This window comes from Myodes glareolus, chromosome 11 (genome assembly GCF_982192425.1).
Source record: "Myodes glareolus chromosome 11, mMyoGla1.1, whole genome shotgun sequence".
Classification (NCBI taxonomy): Eukaryota; Metazoa; Chordata; class Mammalia; order Rodentia; family Cricetidae; genus Myodes; species Myodes glareolus.
This window is the reverse complement of record NC_142036.1, coordinates 14,228,320-14,251,590: the sequence shown is the minus strand read 5'-3', so window position 1 is coordinate 14,251,590 and position 23,271 is coordinate 14,228,320. Positions and strand designations below refer to the sequence as shown.

Sequence of the window (23,271 nt, the reverse complement as noted above, 5' to 3'; positions counted from 1 at the left end):
TTTCTTTTTTGAGTCAGGGTTTCTCTGTGCAACCCTGGCTGTCCTGGAATATGCTCTGTAGACCAGGCTGGCTTCAAACTCACAGAGATTTGCCTGTCTCTGCCTCCTGACTGGGATTAAAGGTATGCACCACCACTCCCAGCCCTCAAAGTACTGTTAGAGGTCTTAGAAGCAGCATGTTGCTTGCCTCTTTTTCTCTGAAGGTGCATGAAAACAAAATAGCCGTGAGGGGATGGGGCAGGGAGAGTGATATTAGGACAAATGCAGGAAAGTTGATGTAGGTGTTAGGAGCTAGCGGCACCTGTGCAACCTGCGTGGAGCTTTTCTACGATTTGGAAATACAAACGTGGGTAAAAACAACTGATCTGCAGAGGGCAGAAGAGTGGTCGCTGGATGAGGGCAGGAAGGAGAACAGAGCCAAGACACAAGGTGTGAGCCTTGGAGAGAACCTGCCACAAATCCTACGAGACCCAAGGAGAGGAGCATGGAGTTTGCACGAGCGCAGAAGGGTAAGTTCTGGGAGATGAAGGTTTTCAGCCCACTGACCTAATCCCTAGTGGCATATCCAGTAGGACTCTCCGCCAGGACCTGTGTATATACAATCAGTTATAGAGTCAATTAAGGCTGAATTGTAGGGGCTTGCAAGATGGGTTTATGGGTAGAGTACTTACTATACAAGTGTGAAGACCTACGTTTGGATCCTCAGAACCATGAAAAACCTGATGTGGCAGGGCGTCTGTGATCTCAATGCTCCCATGCCAGGGTGGAAGGCTGAGAGGGAGACTTTCTAGAAGTGCTTGGGCCAACTAGTCTGGTATACACGGTGGAAAACAAGAGAACTTGTCTCAAGCAAAGCAAAGGTCAGGGACACTTGGGGTTCTCCTCTGACTTCCGCATACATGCCATGTGCACTACCCCAGTTAAATAAATTTAATAAAAAAGTCAGGCATGGAGGCTCACACCTGTAAACCCAGCATTCAAGAGACTGAGGCAGGGGAATTGTCAGGGTTTCCACACTATGCCGAGGCAAAATAATAATAATAAATCAAATAATACATTTGTATGCATAAAATTATTTGTAAAGCAAGGCTCCATGACTGCACGATACCTAAGGCAGGTAATTGTTTAGAGAATGTTTCAAAGGATTGTCCCAGGAAGAAAAGACATTGGGGTGGGTCAGGCACCTTCAGTCTTGTTTTCACGCTGACAGCACCCGCTCTGGCTTGGTAATGCTGCCCCCTGGTGGCTCTGGCAGGACTGGTGCCTTAGGGTTTCTATTGTTTTGATAAAGCTGCAAGACCAAAAGAAACTTGGGAAGGAAAAGGTTTATTTCATCTTATAACTTGTAGTCCATTATCAAGTGAAATCAAATCAGGACCTCAAGGCAGGAACCTGGAGTCAGGAGCTGTCACAGAGACCATGAAGCATGCCTACTGGCTTGTTCTTCATGGTTTGCTCAACCTGCTTTCTCAATAACATCCATGACCACCAGCCCAGGGGTGACATTACCCACAGTAAACTGGGCTGCCTCACATCAACCATCAGTCAAGAAAACACACCCCAGACTTATCCACAGGCGAATCTGGTGGGGGAGTTCTCAGTTGAGGTTCCATCTTCCAAAATGGTTCTAGTTTGTATTCAATTGGCATAGAACTAACCAGCACAATTGTAATTTGGTACACAGACACATCATTATTCAACTAGAACTATTATTCCTTTCTCATTTGTCCCCAGGATGGCATGTTAATATTAGTGTGTGTGTGTGTGTGTGTGTGTGTGTCACAAATAACTTTAAAAGTCCTATAGTCTTTAACAGTTCAGTCTCTTTAAAACAGCCAAAATCCCTCTCGAAGTTTAAGCTCTTTAAAATATCTATAGACTCTCTAAAACTCCAAAGTCTCTGTAAAATTTTGAAGTCTCCTTAAAACTTCAAAATCTCTAAACTGTGGCTCCTGTAAAACAAAAATAAGTTAAATAGGAGGGCATGGTAGAGCATGCCTTTAATCCCTCCACTCTGGAGGCAGGAACTGAGTTCTAGGTCAGCCTGGTCTATGTAGTAACTTCCAGGATAGCCAAAACTACACAGAGAAACCCTGTTTTAATAGGATGATGATGATGGTGGTGGTGGTGATTTAGATGATGATGATGGTGATGATGATTGTGATGATGATGATGATGGTGGTGGGTGGTGGTGATGATGATGGTGATGATGATGGTGGTAGTGGTGGTGATGGTGATGATGGTGATGATGATGGTGGTGGTGGTGGTGGTGATTGTGATGATGATGATGGTGGTGGTGGTGATGATGGTGATGATGATTGTGATGATGATGATGATGATGGTGGTGGTGGTGGTGATGATGGTGGTGGTGGTGGTGGTGGTGGTGGTGATGGTGATGATGATTGTGATGATGATGATGATGGTGGTGGTGGTGGTGGTGGTGGTGGTGGTGATGATGATTGTGATGATGATGATGATGATGGTGGTGGTGGTGGTGGTGGTGGTGATGATTGTGATGGTGATGATAATGATAATGGTAATGATGGTGATGTTGGTGATGATGGTAAGAAGAAGATCATGATGATGATGAAGCACTTAAACACTCTCTCCTCAAAGAAGGAAAAACCAGGACACAGTTATATTCAAAGCAGAACCAAAGTCCAATATTGTGAGTCGGGCTTCTGAGACTCACAATATTCTAGGTTTTCGACAGGACACAAATCTCCTAGGCTCAGGTCAGCTTCAGTCCACATCTGCTTCTGCCCTTGGAGGTCATCCCATAGTGCTGAAATCCATCTCCAAAATGGGGTTTCTTCTGCACCTGGCCTGCATCTTCACCAATAGCCTGTCCAGGCCTCTCTTTGGAGACTCTAGACCTGATGGTACCAAGCCTCAGCTGCTCTCCATTACTTCTTCATGTCTTCAAAACCAGTTCCTCCTGGGAGATTTACACATTACCAAATTCTGTTGCCAGCACAAGATGTGGCCTTGGCCCCCAATGGATTGCAGCTTCTGTGTGCTGACCCTAAGGAGTTGCCAGACATGATGTCACATGCCTTTAATCTCAGGCCTTGGGAGGTAGAGGCAGGAAGGTCTCTGAGTTCAAGACCAGCCTGGTTTACAAAGCAAGTTTCAGGACAACCAACGCTACACAGAAAAATCCTGTCTGGAAAAACCAATAGATAGATGATAGATAGATAGATAGATAGATAGATAGATAGATAGATAGATAGATAGATAGATAGGCAGACACATACATACATACATAGATGGATGGATGAAAGAAAGAAGAAAGAGAGAAAGGAAGGAACAGTGAACATGGGTTAATAAGAGGAAGACAGTAAGCAGCTTGTCTCCATGGCCTCTGCTTCAGGTTCTACCTCTAAGTTCCTGCCCTGACTTCCCTTCATGGTAGACTGTGATCAGGACATACAAGCTGAAACAAACCCTTTCCTCCCCAAGTTACTTTTGACCATGGTGTTTTACTTCAACAACCCTAAGATACTCCCCATTGTCCATCCCTTCTTCATGATGAGCTTCATCGTGGCCCACCTCCCTCACTACTGGACTGCTGGGATCTTTGTGGAGTACATAGACCAAAGAGGAAGGAGGAAAGGGGAGAAGGAAGAGGAGAGGTGTGCAGATTGAGGGAGTGTTGAACAAGGGAAAGAGTGAGCAGGAAATGGAGGAATGGAGAGAGATTTGGTGTGTGAGACGGGGAGGAGGGGAGGGGGGATGAATCAGTGAGGGAGTGTGTTTGTGTGTGAGTGGGGAGTGAGTGTGTAAGTGAATAGTGAACAAGTGAATGTGTGCACAATGGATACGGCTGGAAGGATGGAGAAAGTGGGTATCTGACCCACTCACTAGGGCTTATTAACCCCAAGCTAACTCAGGAAGTTTCCGCGACCAGATGAAGATGTTTGAAGTTTGTGGTCAGTGACGACAAAGCCCTGACTTGACCTTTGGAAAGAGCAATAGTCAGAGGTTAGGGGGATGGGTTGAACTCGTACTCCCCACCAGCCCCTCCCACCACCTCTTCAGCTGTCCACTCCCCATGCCAGCAGGGCCAGGGCTTTGGTGTTGTCCCATCTGTTGAGAAGATAGAGCCAGGTACTCCACAGCTCAGCATGTAACAGGCGCTTGGCTTGTAGTCTGGTGCATTCCTGTAAGGACCAGGTCCATGAAAGGAGGGAGGTTGTGCTGGTTACTGCCCCTTTGGGTAAGCACCACCCTTCCTGCTAGCTTTTGTCCTCCAAGCTGAGGAAGCCCAAGCCAGCTGGTCTGTGCAAGGGCATCACCCACAGGAACCTTCAGAGACACGCCCACTCCAGGCCCCTCAAGGTTGCCCTCTTGGCCCCATCCACTGTCTGTCTCCAGCCTCCCTCGCTGTCAACTTCAGTTGCTTCCCTGAAAAGTGGGGATTCCCAGTTGGGGAATTTAGCTCAGTGGTAAAAGATAAAATGTCTGTGTTCAGTCACTCACACACACACACACACACACACACACGTGCTGTCTCATACAAAAGTGGGGATTCCCAGCCTGGTCGAGGAGGTTGCCATGGGTCTACTGGGAAATCCCTGAGGTGGAGTATATGGGCAATCACCCACACAGCCGGTAGCCAGGGTGTCTCCAGTGGGAACATTTTCTGATCCTAGTCATTCAAGAACATGTGCTTTTGTTAAAAGTAGAATAAACCCCACTGACGTTTTGTTTAGCCCCTCCCTACCACGTGTATTTTTCCTGACCTCAGGGGATCATAATGAGGAGGAACCAAAAGGGTAGAAGCCACTCAGGAATCTGGTCACCTGCCTTTCCCTCAGAGACTGCTCAGGCCAGCCCACATGGTCCATGGAAGAGTCCAATGATAAAGTTTCTCTGGGGTGCTGGAGAGGATGACCCAGGGGTGATGCCAGAGCCTTAAGCCTGAAGAGAGGAGAGGGACTAAGGCGGGAAGAAGCTGCTGGAGAGGGCATCTGGGGCCTGTGGAGGAAGGATGGAGCGCCCAGAGAGAGGGCAGACCAGTGTATCAAAGAAAACAGGCGTCCATCCCCAGTCGTGCTGTGCTTTGGGTGGCCACGGGAATGAGAGATGGTTCGGCTTCACTTTGCCTAGGGTAGTACAAACTGTAAGTTCCCCAGGCCTGCTCCACCTGCCTGCCCTTCACCGTTACCACGTTTTAAAAAGGAAACAGAGGCTGGGAACATGAGTCCGTTGGTAAACTGTTTGCTTCACAGATGAGGACCAGAGTTGGGACCCCAGCACCCACAGAAAAGCTGAGACACGGGGCCAGGCATGGGGGCACACTCCTTTAATCCCAGCACTGGGGAGGCAGAAGAAGGTGGATCTCTGTGAGTTTGAGGGCAGCCTGGTCTACAGAGAGAGCTCCAGTACAGCTGGGGCTACACAGAGAAATCCTGTCTCAAAAACATAAAAACAAAAAGCTGAGACACGAGGGCAAGCGTGGTGGCCTGTCTGGACTGCATTTCTGCTTGCCAGGCAGAGATGGGGGTCCTGGAGCAAGCAGGCTAACTAGTATAGCCAACTAATCGTCTAGCTAACTAGTGAGCTCTGGGGTCAGCATGAGACCCTGTCTCAATAAATAAAGCAGAAAGCAATCGAGGAAGATATCAGTGTTAACCTTTGACCTCCATACAGGTTGCAGATACACACACACACACACACACACACACACACACACGCCCAAGCAAACAAACAGAAAGCCACTAAAGGGGAAGTTAGAAGCTGCTGGTTGTGTGCTTGTGATCCCAGCCCTCTGGGTGGGCGTGACAAGAAAATCAGGAGTATAGGTCATCTTCTGTTCCTTAGTGAGCTGCAAGGAACCGTGTCTCAAAACAATAAAAGGTAATCAAAAATAGAAAAAGGAAGTTAGGATCGAGTTTCTTTTTTGTTTTTCTTATTCTCAGGTTTTCACGCTACTTCCAGAGAAGAGCAAAAGGTAACCGCGGATGTCGTTTATCTGTCTCTGAGCAGCCTCTGTAATGTGTGAGCTTCAGAGGAGCTGGCCCCAAAGCCTGCTGCACTCCTTGTCTCCAGCCCTTGCCTCCGAGTTGGGGAGGGGCTCAGTCCAGCGGTGAGTAACCTGGTGAGGTAACCAACAAAAGCGTGGGTCTGACTGAACCGAGACGAGGCTCTTATGGAGGCGCTGGGGTTTGACTCAGAGCCCTGAGGTCTCCATCTCCGATCCAATGGGCCAGAGAGTCTTGCCCCTGACTTGTCCTTTCAGGAGCCCCAGCCCACTTCCCCTGTGGCACCAAGGCCAGAAGCTGCAAGGTAAAGAAAGGCATGCCAGATGCCAGACACCCCCTTACCCGGTAGCAGCTATGCCAATCTCTTTCTGGAGGTACCCACTAGCACTTCCTAATGTAAGTGGCAGAGGGGTCCCTAGGGAGGATATATGGTGCTACCAGGAGCTAGAGTAAATGCCACCATGCCCCATGGCTCCTCTAATAGACAATTATGTCAACGTAGAACCAACTCCCAATGGGAGCCCTCGGGGTTGGACTCCTATTGCCCTCTGGCTCTTTGGCTATGTCACGGCTCTAGGCACCATGATAGTAACCCCAGTTGCAGGCCATGTCTCCCTCTGTGGAAAGCCCCAATATACACCACAGTAGCCACTGGACAATGCAGGAAACGCATAGAAAATAAAGTCATTGTCCAGGGCTCTACCGAGTACCCTGCTGATGGTTGTTGGGAGCCCTGCAGAGCAAGCTGCTGATGACGAGCTCTCCTGCCAGCCACGTGCTCCCTGAGTCTCTGGCAGCCTACAGGTATGATTGGTGCTCTCAAAACACCGCCTCTTCCCATACAGGAGAGCCCGGAGGTTCTGGACATCCAAGGAAGAGATATTTACAGAGCTGAGTGGCGTTATGAAGAAAGATCAGCAGTATGCCTTCCAGAAAAGTATCTACAGTGCTGCGGACACCCTAGATGGCGGCTCAAAGGACCACAAATACGTGGCCGGTGCTGGTTTCAAGGCTTAGCATCCTCCACTGAGGTATAATGGGTTTAGCAGAATTCCTCAGACAGTCTTTCTGGGGAGCACTGTAAGCCCAGCTCCTCCGGCTCTGACCCTGGAGGGTACGCAGGCTTGGGGAAGGTGTAGGGCTTTGCTGTGGGTGAGCCTGCCTCCTCGGAGTCCTTTAAGTCTATAACATCTGTCTTTGTGGACCACTTTTTCCACCCTGTGTGGATCCTGGACACTTCTTGCCGAGAATGGTCTGTAACGAGCACATAGATGATGGGGTCAGCCACACTGTTAACCGTGGACAGACACAGGAACACCACAGAGACTGTGTACAGTCTGTCTTCAAAGTCACACACGGCAGCTCCATCTGCGTGGTAGTAGGAGAAGCCAACAGCTTTGATAAGGAGCACCAGGTGGTAGGGGGCGAAGCAGACCAGGAAGATGGTGACGACCGCGATGGTGGAGTGCTTCACCCTGGCTTTCTGGGCAGCGTTCAGGCTCGTGCTCAGCTTGATGCTCCTGAAAATCTGGCGGTTGGTGAACGTGATGGTCCCAAGAGGGACGACAAACCCGAAGGTGAAACGCACGTAGTGGTAGCTGGCTATCCTGCTGCTCATCCTCTGGGGCTCGAAGCAGGAGTTCTTCTCCAGCGTGATGTCGAACACTGGGTAGTTAACGAGCCCAACAAAAGCAAACACACACGCAGAAATGAGGATGGCAGTCTTCTGCTGGCGGTGGCCTCGGCTCTCCAGGGCGTAGACCACTGCCAAGTAGCGGTCGCAGGAAATGCAGCACAGCAAAAGGATGCTGATGTAGATGTTGCAGAAGAAGATGTAAGCAGTCACTTTGCAGGCCTGCGGGCCCAGGTTCCAGCTGTGCTTGTTCTGGATATAGATGACCCACAGTGGCAGCGTGCTAATGTAGAGCAGCTCGCTGAGGGACAGGCAGAACAGGTAGACGGCCACCACGTTCCTCTGCAGCACCTGCAGCAATGTCAGCCATGCCGTCAGGCAGTTGGCCGGTAGGCCCAGCATGCACACTGCACTGTACACCACCACCAGGACCACTCTGCTCTCCTCATAGGGTGTGTGGCAGGTCTCAGAGGTGACCCCCAGCGTGGTGTTTCCTGTGGGACAGAAATGACAAGGTGGATGGGAGTCTATGGAAACTCCGCAGGGAGATTTATCATACCAAGAACAAGTAAGCTACTAGAAGGCAGTGGGGTGGGCGTGGAGAGGGGACTCAGCAGGTGAAACGCATGGGCCGCCAACCTGACGGCCTGAAGTTTGTTCCCAGGATTCCACAGCAGAAGGAGAGAAGCAACTCCTGAAAGTTGTTCTCTGGTCTTCACATGTGCACTGTGGCAAATGCATGCCTGTTACACACACCACACACACACACACACACACACACACACACACACACTTCGCTATCTCTCGTGTGTCCATGGACACTAGGCTGCTCACCACCACAGGACTACTATGAACAGTGCTTCTGTGAGCCTGGCTGTACTCTGATTTCTGCCCCGTTATCCCCTTTTCGAGTATGCTCCAAAGCAAGCTGGCCTGGCTCGCATGGCCACTCTGTGTTTCCTCCTGAGGAATCCTGTGCTACTTCCCACAGTGTCTGCTCTGTTTCGCATTCCTACCCACAGAGCTCAGGGCTAGCCAACATCTGTCTTTTTAAAATTCCTTTTTGACAGTGGGAGTGAGATGCTGTCCTCTCCCAGTCTGGGTGCCCTTACTCAGCACACAGAGATAGAGAAACTGAGATTGAGGTTCCAAAGATGGTGAGCCGCCTTGAACCCCAGTGCCAAATCTTGGCATCAGAACCTGTGTGTGGCCAGCAGGCAGTGAGGGATGTGCTGCAGGCAGCCACAGGTCTTTAGAGTACTTCTTACCTGGACGGCTCTCTTACCACCGTGAAAGTACCCTCAGCCATGTATGCGAGTCCGTTCCCACTCCCCGGTTCAGGCGCCCCTCGGTCCTTGTGTCCTTCTGTTCAGACACTCCATCTCTGTCCCCACCCCTACCCACACACCCTGCAGTCTTACTGAAACCTACAGTAAACACAGTCTGGGGCCAACCTGGGCCCTGGCCTTTCACAACACTGCACTGTCCAGTCACAGATCCGCCCCCTGCCACCAGCTCAGGCCCACAGAAGCCTATAGGTCTTCCCTACTGGACACTAGGCCCTGTCACATACACCCACACCCCTGCGGGTAACCTTGGTAAACAGGACAGTGGCATCAGGGAAGGGGCACGGGAAACTCCTTGTCAACTGCTTACTGGGACTTCCTGATGGCTCTCTTGGGCTACCAGATGGCTCACGATTTGCCGCTGGTCACTCTCATAGGAAGTTGTAGTGGCATTCCTTTTGTATGTTAATAACTAAAGCTCGCCTGAAGGTCAGAGAGTGAAACAGCCCCCCTGGTCAGCCTTACAGACCAGGCAGTGGTAACAAACACCTTTAACCCTCCCACACTGTAGCCACACTAGTTACCATAGAAACCAGGTGATGCACGCCTTTAATCCCAGCCCTAGAAAGGATTATAAAATGGGAGGAGACAGCTCTCAAACACAGTCTCATTCTGAGATTCCTGGAGGCAGGAAGGCCATTTCGGACTGAGGTAGAGATAAGAGCCACTGTCTGACTGCTTTGCTTTACGGATCTTCAGGTTGAGCCCCAATTTCTCCTCTGAGTTTTTAATAGTCATGGTACAGGAAGTGGACATTCAGAGTACCAAATGTTCCCCCACTCCTGTACTTGGCTTTTTTTAGCACTTGTCAAAACAATTTATGAAGTGGGTGTGTCTTGAGCTCTATGTATTGAAGGACTGACAGATTGATTGATTGATTGATTGACTGATTGATTGAGATGGCCTCTGGACCAGGCTGGCTTTACATGTACTATTTAGCATGTGCCACTTACATAGTTTTATGTGATAGTGGAGATTGAACACAAGGCTTCATGCATGTTCAACAAGCACTTTACCCAGCTGAGCCACATCCCCAGTCCACTGAATCTTGAGTATAGGGTTTTTCTGTGTATCCCTGGCTGTCTTGAAACTCACTTGCAGACCAGGCTGGCCTGGAATTCAGAGATTCACCTGCCTCTGCCTCCCAAGTACTGAGATTAAAGGTATGTGCCACCACCGCCTACCTGCATCTTGAGGGTTTTGTTGTTGTTGTTGTTTTAGCAAGACAAGGTTTCTTTGTGTAGCTCTGGCTGTCCTGGAACTCACTCTATAGATCCGCCTGCCTCTGCCTCCTGAGTGCTGGGATTAAAGGCGTGTGCCACCACTGCCCGTCTTGAGCTCTTGATGGAGCATTTCTGAGTCAGTTTTTACTATAGAAATCTGCATGTTGATTTTTGAATGTTGAGACCAGCTGTACCACAGAGAAATTCCTGCGACCTTTTTATGTGTTAAAGTCAAACAAGACTGTCTCACCTGCTGCCCTGGTGGGCTCTGATTTCATGTTGGCTCCAATGTAGGCTTTGTGCCCCTTATGAAGGTGGCTTAAAAAAACCTGGAGAAAGGCAAGTTGAAATGGATTTAGGTAAAAATGCAACAAACAAGCATACAAACAAACAAACCAACCATCCATTCAGGCATGGTGCTGCATGCCTGTAATCCCAGCACTTCAGATTAAATCACACAGGTTGACTCATTTCACAAAGACTCTAGTGCATCCCATGGTCAACAAGAGGTAGCCCAGTAGAGAGAGCCTGTGCCCGGGAAGCCAGTGCACATGAGTGCATCACCCTGGGTACCATAGTTAAAACTGTTGTTTATCATCATTGGCAAAGCCAGACAACACATGAGTTTCCACAGAAAAAATTAGCAAAAGCTCCTAAAAGGTCAAGAAATACAAAAATAAACATGAGAATGAGGGTTTTTGCTTTTTGTTTTGTTTTGTTTTGTTTCTCCCTATCAGGTTCAGTTCTGGAGACTGAAGGCGTGGTGACCTGAAGCTACATGGTGGAATGGTCGGTGGGCACAAATATTTTAGAGCCCAATTTGGTAGTCAGTTTCCAACTGCTGTAGGAAGCCTTACAAATGTGGAAGGATGCCTAAAAGAAATCCCACATCCAACAACCTTAAGAAAGCTTAACTTTCAATCCCAGCACTCGGGAGGCAGAGGCAGGCGGATCTCTGTGAGTTCGAGGACAACCTGGTCTACAGAGAGAGTTCTAGGACAGGCTCCAAAGCTACAGAGAAACCCTGTCTCAAAAACAAAAACAAAACAAAAGAAAGAAAGAAAGGAAGAAAGAAAGAAAGAAAGCTTAACTTTCAACTTGTTAAAATTCTTCCAAAGAAAATTTTTTCTCTGATTTTCTCTGATGACCCAAAATCTATATTTAAGCTCATCACCTACATGAAGGGAACAAGGACCCCTCTAGAACCCTCTGGGAAGCACACAGAGCTGTAGACTGGGCAATCCAGCAGGTCCTTTCCTTCTCTGGCTGATGGTGGTGTTTCTGGACAGGCCCTAGGTGCCCTAGGTGAAGAGGTTTCGATAGGAGGCTCTCAGGGCATCTTCCTGAGAGGGAAGTGTTAGGGAAGCCTCATCCAGAGCCCATAAAGCCAAGGGATGACTCAGGTCTGTCAGGACCCTTGTGTTCCCCAGGCCTGCAGAGAGGAGTTCCTCACTGGATCCAGCCTGTCTGCCCACCTACCTACCTGCTCCCACAACACAGACCATGGCTGCCCCTCAGCCAGACAGATAATCACACTATTTGCCCAAAGTACTTTGGGTTTTCAGGAGTGGCCATTGGAATTCTCTATTGGAATTCTCTGACAGCCAGCCCAAGTGAGCCCAGAGGCATCCACACCAAGCCCTGGAGCCTTCCCTGCTTCCTTCTCCACTATTTCTGAAAACTGGAGAAAGCAAGAAGCCAAACCGTTCACCTGAGATTACAGTAGTTCACCAGCCTCTGCCGAAATCTGAAGTCACACCTCAGCATCGTTACAGAGAGGCAAGGCCAGGAAGAGCCATTGCCAGGCATTGTCCTCAACAGGCTCCTTGCATCCCCCCAACACACCTTGACCCGCTGAACACAGGGCAGATGTCTGTCTGTCCCTCTGGGTCTCAGGCCTGCTCCCTGTGAGGTGCAGTTCGAGGACCCGGCCAAGGCCCTCACCCTGAACTTCAGGTGCTGTGGCAGAAGCCGCCCTAGATGAGCACTATGTAGAGAAGTCTACCCATCCTAACTCTCGTTAGAGATTTGAGGCTCTCTGGCTACTCCCGAAACTGGAGTTCCAGGGTGAGGGAGAATTGAGATGCACTTAAGGAATCCCCAGATATTGATGAGAGCAGCGTGGGCCAGGGCCCTCAAGGGAGGCGCTGAAAGGGATCCAGTCCTACCTGGGATCAGTGCAGTCGCCTGGGCACCATCCCGTCTGGGGCGTTACCTTGTCTGATGTATCACTCCGCTTAGGATCACCCACCCAGGTACCACTTTACCTGGAGTCTGCTTCCTTCCCAGCCCCTGAGCAGCTGGGGACCTTAGGGGCCTACACGTGGCACAGCGAGCTGCCCTCTCCTTCCACAGGTGACCCCTTTCTAGTGAATGAGCACGTGATTACATGGTACCGAGCCTGAGCCCCAGAGTCAGAGCAGTGGGGGTCATGTGGCACCTGCCTTCCTTACAAGGAGAATTAGAGTTCTGGAAAGCCAAGCAGAGCCAGCCTAGAAGGACAGCTCTGTCCCCAGCAAGGACTGCACTGTGTTTATTCTAAGCACCTGGCAGCCCTGAGGATGAGGAAGAGGGTAATGTTCTGTTTTAAGCCACTTTGCAGAAGTCAGAGGAAGTGAAAGCTCAAAAGAAAACGTGACAGACACTTCCCTCCTGCTGCAAGGATGCACTGGTGGACATAGCCCAGAGACAGCTCCAACTGCAGGACAAGTCCCTGTCACCTGTGAGCAGAGGTTGGCCAGGAAGATAGGGTGGGCCGTAGGGCCTGTCTGCTCACCCTAAACAGGGAAACACAGGCTCTGAAATCCACATCTGGGTCACATCCCTAAATCCCAGGGCATCAACACCCATATCAAAGAAGGTCAACCATGAGTCTCAGGAAGGAGCAGCCAGCACCGGGACACGCTATGATGCGGCCTCCTCACCACAGCTGGCTTTGGGTACCCCTAGCCCTGACACGGTTCTTGGCCTTGCGCTCCAGGCATTATTTTGTGCTCTCTGAGCACATCATGGCTTGGGGTTGCCTCTTCCCACGCAGCTAGGCTACATGCTATTCCCCTCTCTGTACTCAGTCTTCCTGTCTCAGGACACTCAGGGCCCCTTTCCTGCCTAACCTCTGAGGATCCCTAACCTAGCTAGATCAGTTGTTGTGGACATCTTGCAATACCTGGGCTATTTCTTCCATGGGAGGGGCATGGCTCAATAGTTCCATGCTCCACGGTTCTCTCAGAGAAAGTGGCTGGGCCAGGCCCTCTTATGAACCCCAGCTGAGTGCTAACATGAAAGACTAGGGAAAGAAGGATCCCAGTGCCTGTCTACCAAGTAGACACTGCCCTCTCCGCTTGCTGTGGGGGTCTGGCCCGGCTGTGGGTAGGGATTTTTTTTTTCTCTTGACATCCTGGATCATCTTTAGGGCTGTATCTCATCTGTGAGATAGTTGGGAATGGCTGACCCCTGATGGGAGAAGATCACGGCAGACTTTCATCAGGACTCAGCAACCGTGTGCTCCCAAACCTGAGAATCTAGCAGAGGATGGTCTATCTTATGCACAAGGTCCACCACATCCACAAAGACATGCCCACATAGTTTACCATGCTCATGCTGGCTGCTTGACCCTGGTGGACTCACTCCCCCTCCTTGGTATATACTCAAAGGGACCTGTAACAGGCTGACACCCATCAAGAGTCTGCAACACAGCTGGCACGATGGCCTTGATGTGTCACTTGTATTGTACCCAGCAGGCTATGCGATGAATGGGCCCATGTCACCCGGATGTCCCTTTCTATCTGCCCTGAGTCCTAGCCACGCCCCTACTTCCCCTTGTGTGCACTCACGCTAACGCTGATGCTATCCAGCCTGTTTTCAAACCACACCTTCCTCCTGGCCACCTAGCTCTCATCATCCTTCCCACTTCCACTTTCCTGTCTCCAGTCTCCTCCAGAGGCATTCGTATCCCACACAGCCCCTGCAGCTGCACAGCCCCTTAAATAGACCCACCTTCTGGGAAGAGGCATGCTGGGAGTCCCCAGGGCACATATGGGCAACATGTCACGTGTGATGTGCACAGCCCTCGAGCCCTGTACTCTGCCTGCACAGATGACTGTCCCGCCAGGCTTCTGAAGCACGTTGGCCACCTTTGGGTTACGGATCTTTGCAAGTAGATAGGAAAGTATGAAGGAAGCACACCCTTGTCTCTGTCACTTGCTGCTTCTACCTGTCTGTTCCATTTGGGTCGTGTGAGATGGACTGTAACTGAGGGCCACTGGACTGTCCTGTGGAGTCACCAGCATGCTGTGCCCCATTTCTTTGCTGCAGGCGTTTCTGGCTGTTTTGGTCTTTCTCTTTTCCATCCTCCTACCAGACTCTCCCGGGGAGACAGCTCAGTGGTAAAAGTGCTTGTCGTATGAGGACCTTTATTTGGATTCCCAGAACCCACATAAATGTCTGGTGAGTGCAGCAGTCCACCTGCAAATTTGTCCTTAGAAGACAGAGATGAGATCCCCAGAGCAAACCAGCTAGCAAGACTAGCTGTATCTGCAGACTCTGGGCTTGACTGAGAGACCCTGCCTCCGTGAGGAAGGTGGAAAAGAAGTTGAGGATGATTTTGGACATCAGTCTCTGTCCTTCACACTCATGTGCATATGTGTCCACACACATGGAAACACACACACAGAAGAAGGCAAAAAAAAAAAATTAACCTCATTTTTGTATCTTCAACCTCACTTCCATCCTCAAATTCAGAATGCCCTTAGGGCAGGAATGGTTATATTGCGTCATGTGGAGCTGGTGGCCCATCCCCCACACCATGCTTCCCAATTTGATATGTTAAAAAAAATGCCAATGTTTAGTGTGACTGATGTCTAAACTGAGCTCTATGCCAGCAAGTCTCACCCACCTTCCCCCGGGGGATCTATCTCTACCCTCACCCCCTGTGTGAACAACTAACTCTTCGCCTCACCCTCCAGTCCTCAGTGGCTTACCTGAACACCTCATAAATCTGCCCAGGTGGCCTCACAAATCCAGTAGAAGTTACAAGACCCCTTCAACCAGGCACTCTAAATGCCTGGCCTCAGCAGTCTGCTAGTGGCTGGTCCCAAGATCTCACCCCGTGCCCAGACAAACTACTGCCTATCCCAGCTGAGCCCCCACTGTCCTGCTCACCGCTCCTCAGAACCTGCCTCCAAACCTAGCAGCTCCTAGAAAGAGGACCCCTCACCCTACCAACCATACTGCCCAGGACGTTCCCAAGGTCCTTGTGGCCCTCGGTTCCCTGTTAGAGGAAGTCCTGTCCCTCCACTCTTGTCTGTACCTACAATCGGGGTTCAGATCTTCCAGAAGGATCCAGGTAGATCAGGGCATGGGCAGTATGACGTATGCTATTTTCCCTGTGCCCTAACGTGGGAGGGCATGGTGCCCTGCGTTCCCTCTTGGGGACGGACTTTGGTTAAAGACTCCGGGCCAAGCCCCACTATTGTACATCAAAGCACATCTTTCTCAGACACCACGGTGGAGGGGCTGCCCCCCCCAGCTCACTCCCCAGACCTAGAACCCACTGACTTACCCAAGCCCGTCCCAAGGCAGCACTGAGCAGGCCCGTCCTGAGGCAGCACTGAGCACCCCTCTACAGGCCCAGTTGAGAGGTTTCAGGAAGTAGTGGGGGTCTGAGCATGCTCACTCTGAAACTCCCCTAACCACAACACAAGCTGAGCATAAGAGTTTCATCACTGTGATGACAATGAGTTGGGATGACAGGAAATAGTTCCAGACCGGTTTGATCTTGCTCTCATGATATCCTCAGCTAGACCTCACGTTTGCCCAGAGATGGAGGCTAAAATGGCTGCGCCAGGCAGTTTCGCAGGGACTGTTTCCTACCTGCTCCTCAGTCAGACAGGGCAGGTCACATAGCCAGTTCCTTTCTTGGGTCCGACATTGGGTGCTCCTATGCCAGGAGAGCACTGATCAGACACACTGCTCCTTATTGCAGCGCCCATCTGGTGCCCTGCAAGTACCCTACCATCTGGGGGCAGAGCCCTGCAGGGGTAATCGCCACCCTAGCTCTGTTTGAGAAACTAGCCTCTATTTCAGGACAAAGCCCTCACCCAGTAGCTCTGCAAGTGGTTTTCCTCATGAGGACCCCATGAAAACCAGAGAATAAGCAAGTGGCATTGCAGGGGCAACCTCCTACCCTGAGGGCTGCCTGGCCTGGTGGGCTCATACCTCTCACTTCCAAATGCAGCCCGTTTTCTCTGGAAAATGTCAGATGGCAGCTGTTGTGACCCACCACAAACTTAAACAACCTCCACCCGAAAGGCTGGCTCTGGGCTCGGGGGTATCGACCCCACCCCTTGTCAGTCCCCAGTGTCCCCAGTGTCCCCAGTCTTGTTTCTTTCCATAGCAAAGGCAAAGCTGGCTCTGGTCTAGGGAGCAGTTAGAAAGGTCATGGCCCAGACAGCACATCCCTGGGAGACTCTAAGGATAGGAGTCCTTCTTACTCCCTGCCCACCCACCCATGCTAGGCTTCGAGGCTGTGCGACTAAAGGCCTCTTTCTCTTTTACCCCATCTCTAACAGACATTTGCATATCTGTGTGGGTGGAAACACAGTCCCTAGAAAGCTGGCCCTCGGGGTTGTGGGGCAGGCAGCTGACACGCAGGTGTGCGAAGACAGAGTCCATCTTAACTTCCTGAAAGCAGCTGTTCATGGCTGTGACCCCCTCCCCAGGAATCTAGGACACAAGCAAGGTCATCCCTGATCCCCTGACCACGACACCACTGCGCCCCACCCACACCAGACCCCTCCTTGGAGGGCAAAAGGGTTTGGGGGCTGAGCCACAAGTGGGTGTGGCCTCCTGCGACCTGATCGTCTTTCCTGGAAGCTCCACCTTCCACTCCCCGCAAGGAGGGACAGCTGTCTTCTCTGATTCTTAGGTAGCTGTCCGCATCCTTCTCATATTATGCATTCTTGTGAATTGGGGTAAACTGTGCTCTTGCCTGCCTGCCCCAGAGTTCTCAGCATGGCAAAGCACACAGATTTCACAGCATTTAACTTTAACACGGTTGAAGCTCATTACAAAATGGCCATCTGACCTCTGTTGTTGTTTGTTTGTCTTATATTGAAGCACAAATAATGAGAACCCAGAGACAGACACTGGGGTTCGAGGTTCAACCTAAAGATTAGAAAAACAAAGCAGCCAACCACTAGAGAGACCTTTCACCTCTACCCAATCTTCAGACGGAAATGGTGATCCTGCAATGCCCTCCACCAACCTCAGGCTCCACACACTCCACTGAACGCTTGCCTCTTACCCTTATATCCCTTTCTCTGCCTGCCACATTACTTCCATCTCTACCTCACTCGTGTTGGAATTAAAGGCGTGTGATCCCAAGTGCTGGAATCACCTTTGTGTGAGCTCTGTTTCTCTTAAGACAGATTCAATCTTGTGTAGTCCAAGGAGGCCTTGAACTCAGAGATCCACCTGCTTCTGTGAGTCCTGGGATTTAAGGTGTGTGCCACCACTGCCCAGTCCACTTGACCACTCTTTAATGAGCACTTCCCAGTGTCCACCATCATCTCCAGAACTTTTTCACCTGGTAGAGCTGAAAGTCTGCATTCAGTAACACCACCTGTGATAGTGTAGATGTAATTGGCCCCCATAATCTCATAGGGAGTGGCACTATTAGGAGGTGTGGCTTTGTTGGAGTGGGTATAGTGTTTTAGGGGGCAGTAAATCACTGTGGGGGCGGGCTTTGAAGTTTCCTATGCTCAGGACACCACCTAGAGCCTGCAAGATGTAGCACTCTCAGCTACTACTCCAGCACCACGTCTGCCTGGGTGCTCTCACACTCCCAGCTGCCATGTTCCCCGCCATGCTGAGAATGGACCGAACCTCTGAAACTGTAGGGGGGCCACCCTAATTAAATGTTTTCTTTGTAAGAGTTGCTGTACTCGTGGTGTCTCTCCGCAGCAATATAACCCCTAACTAAGACATCACCCTACCCAGTGGTGGCCACCACTCTTCAACCTTCTGAGTCTACAAGGTCACCGACCTAGGGACCTCCGTGTCAATAGCACCAGACACTATTTGCCCTGTGTGCCAAGCTCGTGTTGTTCATTACGCTGTCTTCGGGATTCACCCAGCTAGAGCAGGTGTGGGAATACTTCTTCCTTATGGCTGGGTGTCACTCCACGATAAGATGAACACACGCTGCGTATCTGCTCTCTATAGATGAACACGAGTCATCCATGAATGGACACATGGGCCACTTCTCCCCGGAGGCCTCTGTCTTCGTTAGGGTTTCTATTGCTGGGATAAAACACCGTGACCCACAAGCAAGTTGGTGCATTTGGCTTACTCTTCCACATCGTAGTGCGTCATCGAAGGAAGTCAGGACAGGAATTCAAGCAGGGCAGGATCCTGGAGGCAGGCGCTGATGCAGAGGCCAAAGGAGGAGGGTTCTTTGCTGGCGTGTTCCTCGTGGCTTGCTCAGCCTGCTTCCTTTTAGAATCCAGGACCACCCGCCCAGGAATGGCACCACCCGTAATGGACTGGGCCCTCCCCCATCAATCGCTAATTAAGAAAATGCTTTTCAGCGGGATCTTATGGAGGCGTTTTCTCAGTGGAGGTTCCCTCCTTCCAGATGACTCAAGTCTGTGTCGAGCTGACTTAAAACCAGGCAGGACAGCCTCTTAACAGGAGTGCGGGATTTATGGATTTTTACGCCCTTAGTATATTCTTGTCAAACAGTCCTTCTCAGTCCCCCTCCTCCTCCTCCTTCTTTGTTAATGTGAGTGTTTTGCTTTCATGTATGTCTGTGTACCGTGTGCATTCCTGGTACCCATAGAGGTCAGAAGAGGGCACTGGATCTGCTGGAACTGAAGTGACAGATGGATCTTCCGGAACTGGAGTTCGGGAGGCCGCGGGCCACAGTGTGGATGCTGGGAATCGAACCCAGGTCCTCTGCAAGAGCAGTCAGTGCTGGGAGCCGCTGATCCATGGCTCCAGTTCCGGCAGTCGTTATTCTTGACGCCACTAGAGTTGCCCCACACTTGACAAGCTGCATCTGTGCTGATGATCACACGGTCGGTCTCTTAGGTTTGTCCTCGTATTCATCCTCCAGACACCTGGCTGTCCGTTGGGTTTGTTGTGAGCTACCAGGGCATCTGATCCCGCAGTAGAGATAGGAGTCCCCAAGGTCGGGCCTCAGCACCTCTGCCTTGCTCTTGGCACCATCTGTCCCTCCGAGAACGGTTCTGCCCTTGCCTTTTTCACCTTTGGGGCCTTACGGATGCCGAGGGGCGAAGGGAAACGAAGTTTTCTGTGAAGTTGGCCCTCTCATACACAAGAGAGGGACGAGAGGCCTCCTTTCTCAGCAAGGGAAGTGTTGAAGGGACCCGCCCAAAACAGAAGAGGAAGGGGAAGGAAAGGCGCTTCAGAGACATGTCAACCCCAAGGGCTTGCCAATTCTCAACGCCCTGTTTCCTTTGAGAGGGGAGCACTCCAATTCTCAACGCCCTGTTTCCTTTGAGAGGGGAGCACTCTAATTCTGAATCACAAGCTACTGTGCTTTCGACAACATTGGCCGGGTCCCAGCTGGGCCCAGGCTGCGCTATCCCTGAAAACTCTGGCAGCTGCACCTAACCCACAGGGGTTTTCTCCCCAGTGCTGACCTGGTAGCTTCCAAGACCCTCAGAAACCAACCCCAGGTCTTTATCTCAGAATCAAAGACAGCTTTGAGTTATGGCCTTAGAAGCTGTGTTGCAAGCGCCAGTCAGAGAGGGAGGAGAGGACAGTAAGGCCCCTTCCCTTTGAGTTAGCCCGAATCACTCAGAAGCTCTTCTTCTGGCTCCACAACAGAGAGGTTAGGGGATCAATGGAGAGGGGCCAGAGGAAGAATCCAAGGCCATGGAGGGCTACTGCAAAGCCAGAGAGGTATAGGAACCCTACCGCCTGCGTCCAAGCACATGCTTTCCCGGGGCAGGGGTCTGAGCAGGATGAGGAACTCCAAGTTCTGCAGAGCCCCAGGACACTCAGAAGGATTTAGGGCAGCTGGGACTAGATGTGAGAACCTGCCTTAGGGCATCTTAGAAGCAGTGTCCTGGCCAACTACACTCCACGGTGCGGGAATTGGGAACAGTCCCTTACCCTCCGCCTCTGGAAAAACCCAAGATTTCAGGTTGGCCCAGTCAGGGTCCAGAACCCAATTCCACACCTGCAAAGCCAGGGCTGGCTATGAGAACCCTGGAGGGTAGGGACCAGCTAGGCCCTTAGCTGGGAAAGGAGGAATACCCCAGCCTAGGCTCCGGCCCTGCCTAGCATCTGCTCTTCCTTCCTGCATCACACTTGACCTCCGACATCTTCTGGTCACCCCGTGTCCACACCTCTCATGGGCCCTGCTCTCGACTTTCTCCTTTTCTCTGTTTCTCGAAGGAGTCAGCCTGACCCTGAGAATTGGAAGTAACACAGTTATGGTCCAGGGCCCATAGCTGTGGAACTCAGTTCCCATCTGCTGGATACAAGCCCTTGGGAGGATTGGAGGCAACAGGAACTCTCCTTCAGGACTAGAGCCCTGGCTCCATGGCTCCCTCATCTGGGTCCTCTCCACTATCCTCCACGCATCTTTTCTGTCCCTAATTCCATCTCTTGACCATCCTTCATGCTCTCTGGTAGAGGGAGTAACTGCAAGGACGCTCCTGAAGTCAGCCTTTGGGGCACTCTGAGGCACCCCAGCCTGAGACCAAAATCTGTTTGGAGCTAGTGGGTGCCTCGCAGGACAGCTCCCTGGACTCAGGGAGGAGTGAGCAGAGCACCTTTCGATGACCAGCCCCCAAGGAGAGGCCTAATCAGTGGCCATCTATCTACTACGTGCCAGGCCAAGCAAGACACATGTTCTTACTTCGCCGCTGGAAAGACCACTGCCCTTTCCACCAAAGCCCATCTCTGGCCTCTGTGCTCTGGATACCCTCAGCCCCAAATCCATTCTCAGCAGCTTCGGGGAACTGCTTAAAGGTCCCCTGAGTGAGTTCCAGGAACTGCCTAAAGGTTCCCTGAGGCAGAAAGAACCCTAACACAAAGGCCACCCCCAGTCGTTGGGACTGCCTGCTCCAAGGGTCTTTCCTATGAGTCAGCTTGAAGCCTGTACTGAAATGCAGAAGTACACGCCAGAGCGTGGGCCCACTCCTGTTTACCCAATCCCAAGCCACCTGGAATTAGCACACAGAGAAAACCTTCAGCATCCCTCTGTCAGTGGAGTAATCTGGCCACAGTCCAGATTGAAGATTCAATTTCTGTGTCATTTGGGTATCAGTCACGCCAAAGGCCCGAGGCAAACAAGAATTCAAAAACTGGAGGCATGGACAGCCAGACCTTCTTCAGCCGGTCCTTCTATGCCCTGGGAACTTCCCTCTGTCCCCCAACACCGTAGCCATCCAACCCTCACCTGAGAGCACAGCTGGTGACCTTCACCCAACATGGGGTGACCACCATCACCTCTACTACCAAGGGAACATGTAGCATCTCTGGAGAGCCAACAAGCGGAGGTGCTGCTGGTAGTGGGTGGAGAACAGGGGTACTGCTGAATGCCCAGTACAGGAAGTCCCACCAGTACCCCAAATGTCCGCAATGTTGGGTGTGAAGCCCAACGGCTGTTGATGGATGGCACAAAGTCTAGAGCGGGCTCCAGCGATGACCCAGGTAAGATGATGAGACTCAGGAGGTGCTTACATCACATCCTGCCTCCTTACCACACCCAGTCAGAGGAATCCACAAAGCTGGGGAACCTAGGCTAGCAGTTGAGACCAAAACAGCCATAGGAACACAGAGAGGGGAAGGCCCAGCAAACCTGGGACAGTGTCCCTTTCTCTCCCTTTGCCGGTGAAAGCAGAAGTGACCTGGGTTGGGGAACTACAAGGCCTAGGGTTGCCCTGCTGTAGTACTGTGGTTTGGGCTCTTCTCTACACCACATACCCATGACACTATCTAAGACATGCAGACATGGTAGTGAGACAGCCCAGAAAGAAAAACACCCCAGCCGGGTGGTGGTGGTGCACGCCTTTAATCCCAGCACTCGGGAGGCAGAGGCAGGCGAATCCCTGTGAGTTCGAGGCCAGCCTGGTCCACAAGAGCTAGTTCCAGGACAGGCACCAAAAACTACAGAGAAACCCTGTCTCGAAAAATAAAAAAGAAAAAAAGAAAAGAAAAGAAAAACACCCCAGTGGCGTAACCTCTCTGTACTCACCAGAAACAGGTTGTTGGGGCTGTAGCCACCTCAGCTCCCAAAGACTGGGGATCACACCAGCTTGTTGTCTGCTGTCTTGTGGGGTCGCCTCACCTGTAACTAGCAGGGGAGGGCTAGAGCTGACGTCACCAAGTACCCCAACCACGGCAGCTTCTGGCGTTGATGAACTCAGCTCTCTGTCCTGCATGAAGCCCCCAGCCTTGAATCATTGGCTTGTGAAGCAATCCTTACTTCAGGGACACATGGGCTTTGAGGCAGCAAAGGATACATCTGCCACCAAGGGGGAAAACTGATCAGGTGAGCCACCTCTGCTTCCTGCTCCCCCCACCCCCCTTACAGATAGCCAGGCTCTGAGGCTTCCTTCCGGTGAGTAAGCCATGCATTCCAAAGTCACACCTTCCTCCCTGACTCCCATTAAGACCCCAGCTGCTTCCTCACTTGCCCACAAGATCAAGACAGTGACGGATGCACATGTGAGCATAAACAGACACATACCTGTCACTCACATCCACAGCACAGTGACCTGCAGAAGCCCCCTGTGTCTCCAGGCCAACTGGGACTGTATGTACACAGTGCTCAGAATACAAACCTGGGCTGCCCTTGTTGCCCTTGCTGCCCTGTGACTTCAGGCAATCTGTCTTATTTCCTTAGGCTGGCTCCCTGTGGACAGAGTAAATGGGTGCTTATCTGGGTGGGCTGTGGGTGCTCCTCCCAGCTACGCCACCTCTCCAGGGCTGCATTTTGCATTTATTTATTTATTTATTTATTTATTTATTTATTTATTTATTTATTGTGTGTGTGTGCACACCACGGAGCTTGTCGAGAGGTCAGAGGACCACTTGCAGGAGGC

The 23,271-nt window shown here is 51.2% G+C and overlaps 1 protein-coding gene across 1 annotated transcript; it reads right to left on the bottom strand.

Annotated features, from left to right (window-relative positions):
* Positions 1-1,310: 1,310 nt before the first annotated feature.
* On the bottom strand, positions 1,311-15,877 carry Gpr132 (G protein-coupled receptor 132). The gene is made up of 3 exons (XM_085698020.2): positions 15,750-15,877; positions 10,440-10,518; positions 1,311-8,114 (listed from the first exon to the last, which is right to left on the bottom strand). Exons 2-3 carry the CDS (start codon positions 10,465-10,467, stop codon positions 7,030-7,032), a joined length of 1,113 nt encoding a protein of 370 aa, XP_085554146.1. The 5' UTR covers positions 10,468-10,518; positions 15,750-15,877; the 3' UTR covers positions 1,311-7,029.
* Positions 15,878-23,271: the final 7,394 nt, after the last annotated feature.